A 10,000-nucleotide genomic window follows, 5' to 3' on the forward strand; every position below is an offset into this window, starting at 1 on the left:
CCTACCTACCTACCTACCTACCTACCTACCTACCTACCTACCTACCTACCTACCTACCTACCTACCTACCTACCTACCTACCTACCTACCTACCTACCTACCTACCTACCTACCTACCTACCTACCTACCTACCTACCTACCTACCTACCTACCTACCTACCTACCTACCTACCTACCTACCTACCTACCTACCTACCTACCTACCTACCTACCTACCTACCTACCTACCTACCTACCTACCTACCTACCTACCTACCTACCTACCTACCTACCTACCTACCTACCTACCTACCTACCTACCTACCTACCTACCTACCTACCTACCTACCTACCTACCTACCTACCTACCTACCTACCTACCTACCTACCTACCTACCTACCTACCTACCTACCTACCTACCTACCTACCTACCTACCTACCTACCTACCTACCTACCTACCTACCTACCTACCTACCTACCTACCTACCTACCTACCTACCTACCTACCTACCTACCTACCTACCTACCTACCTACCTACCTACCTACCTACCTACCTACCTATCTACCTACCTACCTACCTACCTACCTTACCATTACCATATCTTTGGAATGTCTCCTCACTACTCTGAATTCATCAAAACTGTCAAAATAAGTTGATTGCTGTTATATGGAGAATATGCAAAAACATTTTTGTAAAACCTTTTAAAATAAAAATAACACGAAACGTATCAAGTCCATCATAAGTGATTCAAAGTGCATGCAAAAGGGCATCCCTGTTGTGCAAACAAATAAACAAGTTTTCACCAAAAGAATTGCAGCTTATGAAACTAGCATCTTCAGCCTTATTTGACGAGTCACTTAACCAGCCAACTCTCCTCTCCATAACCGTAACGTGGACTGTATTTTCATGAGGACTGTAGGGGGCGACGGAGCACTACCAAAACGCTAAACACGGATGAAAATGAAGCGATATGGCAGAATACAAGACGCATTTAAGACACAACAGTCTTGTATGGGTAAGCCAGGCTTACCCTGGCTTATAGGAGAAATCGCCACTACTTCTGAATCTTCTGACATCCATTAATAATTCATCCCATTTATGCAAGTTTTTGCACTAGTATGTCGTTAACATCACCAAAAATGGCCGCGCGGCACGGAATGAATGACCTGCCCTACTCTGCCTGGGATTGGCTAATATGGTGCCTTCCTTGGTTGAGATTGGTCAGGTTTTAGGCATGAGTTCGATTGGTTAAAGTATATCAGGGTAAGCCAATCAGATGCAGAATAGCCCGGGGTCATTCCGTCATCACAGAGGTTTAGTACATATTTCGCGTTTCGTTCAGGGCGGGTCCAGCTGATTCAGTGGGCGGGCCTGGCCCCCAAATGCCCGCCCTTGGAGACGGGACTGTAACATACGCTCACACATCCTGCACACACGCACACACACACGCACACACACACACACACGCACACACACACACACACACACACACACACACACACCACACACACGCACACACACACACACACACACACGCACACACACACACACACACACACACCCCACACACACACACACACACGTGTTTATCTGTGCCGACCTCAATGTTGTCGACGGCCAGGTGACAGCAGGCCGCTAGCACGGCCTGACCATCTTGGAAGTACCACTCTGCCAGCTCCTTACACACCCGCTGGAGCAGCCTGCACACACACACAAATCAAACACACCCCAACCCTGCCTGTAAACACAGATCCAAATCAAATACACCCACCCAACTTATTTGATGGTTTGCTCTGCCCCACCCAGAACAGCTGCCCTGGAGAAGGGGGGAAGCATAACCAACGTACCCGTGATAGGCGTCCAGCTCGCCAGTCTCCGTGGTAACGGTGTGGTTGATAGAGGAGGTCAGAGGGACGTGTATGTTGCCCTCACACGCTCCCTGGTAAACAACATTAACGTCAATAAGGGCAACAACAACATAATCAGCAACAACAACAACAACAGAGTATGTGTTACCTGGGCAACCAGCAGAGCCTCGTTCAGCTGGCCTCTGGAGGTGAAGAAGGCCACCAGCTTCCTCACGTCGCCCGTGGCGATGCAGTAGGGGATGACATCATCATTCTTCTCTGCCATCAGCTGATCAGCCCTCCTACGGCAGAGAGAGACAGGACCGCGTTAGACCGCTGACCTAAAGGCTGGTCTACAGCAGAATGGGATTCAACCCAAACAACCTCAAAAAAGGTTCTAGAACATAGAAGAATATAGGTTCTAGAACATAGAAGAATATAGGTTCTAGAACATAGAAGAATAGGTTCTAGAGGGTCCCGCAGGGTACCTCTGCATGAGTTTCTTCCAGTACTTCATGGAAACACCAGGAGCCACAGATAAAGCCTTGTCCCACTGAGGAGGAGGAGGTACACTCATCACACAGATGTATTTTTTGTCATTGATACAAATGCAGAGTTCCCTGTGTGTCTCCAGGCCGCACCTCTCCCAGCTCCACCATGAGCTCACAGTATCTCTGGATCTGGCCCAGACGCAGGTGGATGTCCGCCGCCTGGCGCAGACGCTCCTCCTTACTGGGAGCTCCGATCCCGCCGCCAAACTTAGACATCTTCACTATGGTCAACTCCTGGGCCTCGGACTGAGCCAGAAGTGGGTGGAAAGGATCAGAGCCAAGAGTCAGGGATTGGAGGAGAGGCAGAGCAGAGAGTCAGGGATTGGAGGAGAGGCAGAGCAGAGAGTCAGGGATTGGAGGAGAGGCAGAGCAGAGAGTCAGGGATTGGAGGAGAGGCAGAGCAGAGAGTCAGGGATTGGAGGAGAGGCAGAGCAGAGAGTCAGGGATTGGAGGAGAGGCAGAGCAGAGAGTCACTGATTGGAGGGAGACAGTACTCACCGTCTTGAAGCGGACCAGGTGTTTCATGTGCATGATGGCCTTGCCGTAGCTCTGCGGGAGCAGGCTGTCGTCCTGGCCGTTGATCACCGCTACCAGGTCCCACAGGTTGTGACTGCCCCCTGGAGGCTTGGGGAGGAACAGGGACAGACTCCTGGTTCACAACCTACTGTGGTCCCAGTGTTACAGGACAGACTCCTGGTTCAGAACCTACTGTGGTCCCAGTGTTACAGGACAGACTCCTGGTTCAGAACCTACTGTGGTCCCAGTGTTACAGGACAGACTCCTGGTTCAGAACCTACTGTGGTCCCAGTATTACAGGACAGTCTCCTGGTTCAGAACCTACTGTGGTCCCAGTGTTACAGGGACAGTCTCCTGGTTCAGAACCTACTGTGGTCCCAGTGTTACAGGGACAGACTCCTGGTTCAGAACCTACTGTGGTCCCAGTGTTACAGGACAGACTCCTGGTTCAGAACCTACTGTGGTCCCAGTGTTACAGGGACAGACTCACGGTTCAGAGCCTTGGTTGTTTGATACCCTGGTATACCCTGCCTTGGAGGGGGGCCTACCCACCCCCACCCCCCAACGGAACCTCCAGCCCCTCTAAATAGAGTTTAACATAGCGAAAATTAGCATCGTGGCTAGCAGACATTTTTTGACTGGGAGTCATAAATGATGAAATGAAAATATATTATGTTGCTGTAGCTAGCTACATAAGTAATGTAACCACAATTTAGTATATATCGTCTGATGTTATTATGTTGCTATGTAGGCCTGGCTAACATTACTTAGGCTATGTGTTGTGGACTAAATGGTGTTGCATTCAAATTTAGTTCACATTTTGCCCATTTAGGCTATGCATTTTCAGCTATGCTTTTGTGATTTCTTTTCAGCTGTCCAGCATTTACACACATTTTTGCAGTAAATGTAGTTTTTTCTAGTAATATGTTTTTATGTGTTGTAAATAAATTGTAATTGTTGACCTACGTTATGTGCACTCGTTTCATTTCAGCTTAGTGTAGAGAAATCCACCGATACTAAGAAACGCCTTACTGCCAGCGTCCACGACAACACTGTTGACACCATGTATCCATGACATGCCGGCCCCACGGAAAAAAACAACAACAACAAAAACATTCCTGCCCTGCGACAACACTAGTAGTGAAAAGAAAACCTAGAGGAAACATTGCACACGTCACCTCCCTGCAGTCTACACAGCGGGGCTGCCTGCTCAGACAGACCTGGGCGTCTCACCCTGCAGTCTACACAGCGGGGCTGCCTGCTCAGACAGACCTGGGCGTCTCACCCTGCAGTCTACACAGCGGGGCTGCCTGCTCAGACAGACCTGGGCGTCTCACCCTGCAGTCTACACAGCGGGGCTGCCTGCTAAGACAGACCTGGGCGTCTCACCCTGCAGTCTACACAGCGGGGCTGCCTGCTAAGACAGACCTGGGCGTCTCACCCTGCAGTCTACACAGTGGGGCTGCCTGCTCAGACAGACCTGGGCGTCTCACCCTGCAGTCTACACAGCGGGGCTGCCTGCTCAGACAGACCTGGGCGTCTCACCCTGCAGTCTACACAGCGGGGCTGCCTGCTAAGACAGACCTGGGTGTCTCACCCTGCAGTCTACACAGCGGGGCTGCCTGCTCAGACAGACCTGGGCGTCTCACCCTGCAGTCTACACAGCGGGGCTGCCTGCTAAGACAGACCTGGGCGTCTCACCCTGCAGTCTACACAGCGGGGCTGCCTGCTCAGACAGACCTGGGCGTCTCACCCTGCAGTCTACACAGCGGGGCTGCCTGCTAAGACAGACCTGGGCGTCTCACCGAGAAGCACTCAGAGAAGCAGCGCAGCTTCTTGGCGCGGACGTCGCTGGTCAGCTTGTCCAGCTCCTGCTTGATGTCCCTGGACACTTTACCACACAGGAGGGGCGGGGCCCCCGGCACCATCGCTCGATCTGCCCACAGGACACATGCGCTGGTCAGTTAAACACACACACACACACACACACACACACAGCCCGTCAGCTGCTAACGCACCGGTGTTTCCGATGATGTCTTCCCAGGGGCGGTGTGTGAGGATGTTGATGAGCAGCGGGGCGATGAGCGGTGTGAGCGACCAGAGCCGGACCGTGGAGTCTCTGGAGCAGGACGCCATGGTGAACGGCCTGCTGGGATGGCACGTCAGGCCTGGAGGGACAACGCTCTGGAGTGTTACTGGAATATTCTAGATACAATCAAGCCAGAAAGTCTGCACACCCCTTTCACCTTCTTCACGTTTTATTACGTTGCAGACTTATTCTACAATAGATTGAGTTCATCTTTCTCAAAATTCTACACAAAATAGGGGATAATGACAAAGTGAAAACAGGTTTTTAGACTTTTGTGTTAATATATATAAAACATCCAAATGTAAAATATAATCATATAAATGTTTTATTCGAAAAAAACAATGCTAAACAATACTATTATTTACCCTATAGTTCCATTTTCTAATATTTGTACCATTTTGTAATGTTTGTATTGCGCTTTTCTCGGTACCCAAAGTTGCTTTATAGAAGTAAAAAAAGTTTTTAAAAAAATTCTGCAAGACAGTTTTTCATCTCGACTATGCATAGCGTCATCGCTTCAACGCTCATTGATGAAGCCGTAAGGCGAAACATGTTGTTTAATTAAACCTTATTTTTTGATCCATTGTGTGCGGCAAAACTTTTCTATTTTTGAAACTCCATATATACTATCCATAACTGCACTAGCCATGGTGAAAGGCCTGCTCTGATGGGGTCAGAGCTAGGGTTCTGGTTACCGTAAACGTCAGTCCTGAGGGGTTAGGGGTCAGAGCTAGGGTTCTGGTTACCGTAGACGTCAGCTCCGTGGTCGAAGACGGTGTCGAGGCAGGTTCCGTCCCGCGTGTCCCAGACCCGGATGGTGTAGTCCCAGGACCCTGAGGTCAGCAGGTACGGAACCTCCGTGTTCCACATCAGGCCGCGGACCGGCGCCGTGTGGCCGCTCAGAATGTTGATACAGGCGTCCTGCGTGTAGTCCCAGATACGCACCGTCCTGGGGATCACCATCACCATCACCATCATCATCACCATCATCATCATCATCACCTCATCATCGACATCATCATCACCTCATCAAAGCCACTGCAGAGGATGCCTTCCTGTAGAGGAGACCACTAACTCCACCTCTAGATAGTATATAAACCAAGGGTACCCATGGTGAGAGCTAACTCCACCTCTAGATAGAATATAGACCAAGCGTACCCATGGTCAGAGCTAACTCCACCTCTAGATAGAATATAAACCAAGCGTACCCATGGTCAGAGCTAACTCCACCTCTAGATAGAAACTTAACCAAGCGTACCCATGGTCAGAGCTAACTCCACCTCTAGATAGTATGTAAACCAAGCGTACCCATGGTCAGAGCTAACTCCACCTCTAGATAGTATCTAAACCAAGCGTACCCATGGTCAGAGCAGAGCTAACTCCACCTGTAGATAGAATCTAAACCAAGCGTACCCATCGTCAGAGCCACTGCAGAGGATGCCCTCACGTAGAGGAGACCAGCGGACATGGAAGACCTTGGCCAGGTGACCTGTGAACACCTTGAGGGGCTGGTCAGAGCTGGTGGCCAGGTAGTACACCCGCACACTCTTATCCTCACAGCCCGTCGCTATCATGTCCCTGAGGGGGGGAGTCACAAACATAGAGGAGGAGTCAGACAGTGGAGGAGGATTTAGAGTAGGAGACAGACAGATAGAGGAGGAGACAGAATAAGTCAGAGGAGGAGTCTGGAGCTGGGCTAGAGGAGGAGACAGACAGACAGACAGACAGACAGACAGACAGACAGACAGACAGACAGACAGACAGAGGAGGAGGTAAAGGAAGAGTCAGACAGACAGAGGAGGAGTTAAAGGAGGAGTGAGAGGAGGAGTCTGGAGCTGGTGGCGGGTTAGAGGAAGAGTCAGAGGAGGAGTCAGACACAGGAGGAGTCAGCAGGAGGAGAGGAGGAGATGAGAGTCTAGCAAAGATGGAGATGGGGGATCTGGGGTAGATAAGATGGGGTGGGAGGTCTGGGGTAGGTGAGGTGGGGGTCTGAGGTAGAGGGAGGTGGGGGGCTAGAGTAGAGGGAGGTGGGGGGCTGGAGGAGCTGGGGGTTAGGGTTAAGTGAGATGGGGGTCTGGAGTAGAGGGAGGTGGGGGTTGGAGTAGAGGGAGGTGGGGGTTGGAGTAGAGGGAGGTGGGGGTCTGGAGTAGAGGGTGGTGGGGGGTTGGAGTAGAGGGAGGTGGGGGGTTGGAGTAGAGGGAGGTGGGGTCTGGAGTAGAGGGAGGTGGGGGGTTGGAGTAGAGGGAGGTGGGGGGTTGGAGTAGAGGGAGGTGGGGGGTTGGAGTAGAGGGAGGTGGGGTCTGGAGTAGAGGGTGGTGGGGGGTTGGAGTAGAGGGAGGTGGGGGGTTGGAGTAGAGGGAGGTGGGGGGTTGGAGTAGAGGGAGGTGGGGGTTAGAGTAGAGGGAGGTGGGGGCTGGAGTAGAGGGAGGTGGGGGGTTGGAGTAGAGGGAGGTGGGGGTTGGAGTAGAGGGAGGTGGGGGGTTGGAGTAGAGGGAGGTGGGGGGTTGGAGTAGAGGGAGGTGGGGGGTTGGAGTAGAGGGAGGTGGGGGGTTGGAGTAGAGGGAGGTGGGGGGTTGGAGTAGAGGGAGGTGGGGGTCTGGAGTAGAGGGAGGTGGGGGTTGGAGTAGAGGGAGGTGGGGTCTGGAGTAGAGGGAGGTGGGGGGTTGGAGTAGAGGGAGGTGGGGGGTTGGAGTAGAGGGAGGTGGGGGGTTGGAGTAGAGGGAGGTGGGGGTCTGGAGTAGAGGGAGGTGGGGGGTTGGAGTAGAGGGAGGTGCGGGGTTGGAGTAGAGGGAGGTGGGGGTTGGAGTAGAGGGAGGTGGGGGGTTGGAGTAGAGGGAGGTGGGGGTTGGAGTAGAGGGAGGTGGGGGGTTGGAGTAGAGGGAGGTGGGGGGTTGGAGTAGAGGGAGGTGGGGGTTGGAGTAGAGGGAGGTGGGGGGTTGGAGTAGAGGGAGGTGGGGGGTTGGAGTAGAGGGAGGTGGGGGTCTGGAGTAGAGGGAGGTGGGGGTCTGGAGTAGAGGGAGGTGGGGGGTTGGAGTAGAGGGAGGTGGGGGGTTGGAGTAGAGGGAGGTGGGGGGTTGGAGTAGAGGGAGGTGGGGGTTGGAGTAGAGGGAGGTGGGGGTCTGGAGTAGAGGGAGGTGGGGGGTTGGAGTAGAGGGAGGTGGGGGTCTGGAGTAGAGGGAGGTGGGGGGTTGGAGTAGAGGGAGGTGGGGGGTTGGAGTAGAGGGAGGTGGGGGGTCTGGAGTAGAGGGAGGTGGGGGGTTGGAGTAGAGGGAGGTGGGGGGTCTGGAGTAGAGGGAGGTGGGGGGTTGGAGTAGAGGGAGGTGGGGGTTGGAGTAGAGGGAGGTGGGGGGTTGGAGTAGAGGGAGGTGGGGGGTTGGAGTAGAGGGAGGTGGGGGGTTGGAGTAGAGGGAGGTGGGGGGTTGGAGTAGAGGGAGGTGGGGGGTTGGAGTAGAGGGAGGTGGGGGTTGGAGTAGAGGGAGGTGGGGGTCTGGAGTAGAGGGAGGTGGGGGGTTGGAGTAGAGGGAGGTGGGGGGTTGGAGTAGAGGGAGGTGGGGGGTTGGAGTAGAGGGAGGTGGGGGGTTGGAGTAGAGGGAGGTGGGGGGTTGGAGTAGAGGGAGGTGGGGGTTGGAGTAGAGGGAGGTGGGGGGTTGGAGTAGAGGGAGGTGGGGGGTTGGAGTAGAGGGAGGTGGGGGTTGGAGTAGAGGGAGGTGGGGGGTTGGAGTAGAGGGAGGTGGGGGGTTGGAGTAGAGGGAGGTGGGGGTCTGGAGTAGAGGGAGGTGGGGGGTTGGAGTAGAGGGAGGTGGGGGGTTGGAGTAGAGGGAGGTGGGGGGTTGGAGTAGAGGGAGGTGGGGGGTTGGAGTAGAGGGAGGTGGGGGGTTGGAGTAGAGGGAGGTGGGGGTTGTAGAGGGAGGTGGGGGGTTGGAGTACAGGGAGGTGGGGGGTTGGAGTAGAGGGAGGTGGGGGTTGGAGTAGAGGGAGGTGGGGGGTTGGAGTAGAGGGAGGTGGGGGGTTGGAGTAGAGGGAGGTGGGGGGTTGGAGTAGAGGGAGGTGGGGGGTTGGAGTAGAGGGAGGTGGGGGTCTGGAGTAGAGGGAGGTGGGGGGTTGGAGTAGAGGGAGGTGGGGGGTTGGAGTAGAGGGAGGTGGGGGTTGGAGTAGAGGGAGGTGGGGGGTTGGAGTAGAGGGAGGTGGGGGGTTGGAGTAGAGGGAGGTGGGGGTCTGGAGTAGAGGGAGGTGGGGGGTTGGAGTAGAGGGAGGTGGGGGGTTGGAGTAGAGGGAGGTGGGGGGTTGGAGTAGAGGGAGGTGGGGGTCTGGAGTAGAGGGAGGTGGGGGGTTGGAGTAGAGGGAGGTGGGGGTCTGGAGTAGAGGGAGGTGGGGGGTTGGAGTAGAGGGAGGTGGGGGGTTGGAGTAGAGGGAGGTGGGGGTTGGAGTAGAGGGAGGTGGGGGGTTGGAGTAGAGGGAGGTGGGGGGTTGGAGTAGAGGGAGGTGGGGGGTTGGAGTAGAGGGAGGTGGGGGGTTGGAGTAGAGGGAGGTGGGGGGTTGGAGTAGAGGGAGGTGGGGGTCTGGAGTAGAGGGAGGTGGGGGGTTGGAGTAGAGGGAGGTGGGGGGTTGGAGTAGAGGGAGGTGGGGGGTTGGAGTAGAGGGAGGTGGGGGGTTGGAGTAGAGGGAGGTGGGGGGTTGGAGTAGAGGGAGGTGCGGGGTTGGAGTAGAGGGAGGTGGGGGGTTGGAGTAGAGGGAGGTGGGGGGTTGGAGTAGAGGGAGGTGGGGGGTTGGAGTAGAGGGAGGTGGGGGGTTGGAGTAGAGGGAGGTGGGGGGTTGGAGTAGAGGGAGGTGGGGGTCTGGAGTAGAGGGAGGTGGGGGGTTGGAGTAGAGGGAGGTGGGGGGTTGGAGTAGAGGGAGGTGGGGGGTTGGAGTAGAGGGAGGTGGGGGGTAGGAGTAGAGGGAGGTGGGGGTTGGAGTAGAGGGAGGTGGGGGTAGGAGTAGAGGGAGGTGGGGGGTTGGAGTAGAGGGAGGTGG

General features: G+C 54.9%; 1 protein-coding gene across 2 annotated transcripts in view; it reads right to left on the reverse strand.

Annotated features, from left to right (window-relative positions):
* wdr17 (WD repeat domain 17) overlaps nucleotides 1-10,000 on the reverse strand; it is a gene marked incomplete at both ends in the record, with an annotated part of 34,465 nt that overhangs the window by 13,095 nt on the left and 11,370 nt on the right. For both annotated transcript variants that reach the window (XM_084454338.1, XM_084454337.1), the window contains 10 exons: nucleotides 1,585-1,684; nucleotides 1,832-1,923; nucleotides 2,001-2,133; nucleotides 2,320-2,384; nucleotides 2,473-2,628; nucleotides 2,881-3,006; nucleotides 4,704-4,834; nucleotides 4,917-5,066; nucleotides 5,734-5,936; nucleotides 6,401-6,565. In XM_084454338.1, the coding sequence (XP_084310464.1) occupies nucleotides 1,585-1,684; nucleotides 1,832-1,923; nucleotides 2,001-2,133; nucleotides 2,320-2,384; nucleotides 2,473-2,628; nucleotides 2,881-3,006; nucleotides 4,704-4,834; nucleotides 4,917-5,066; nucleotides 5,734-5,936; nucleotides 6,401-6,565 (1,321 nt within the window). The remainder of the gene's footprint in view (nucleotides 1-1,584; nucleotides 1,685-1,831; nucleotides 1,924-2,000; nucleotides 2,134-2,319; nucleotides 2,385-2,472; nucleotides 2,629-2,880; nucleotides 3,007-4,703; nucleotides 4,835-4,916; nucleotides 5,067-5,733; nucleotides 5,937-6,400; nucleotides 6,566-10,000) is intronic.

Source organism: Borostomias antarcticus (genome assembly GCF_949987555.1).
Source record: "Borostomias antarcticus genome assembly, chromosome: 20".
NCBI classification, from domain to species: domain Eukaryota; kingdom Metazoa; phylum Chordata; class Actinopteri; order Stomiiformes; family Stomiidae; genus Borostomias; species Borostomias antarcticus.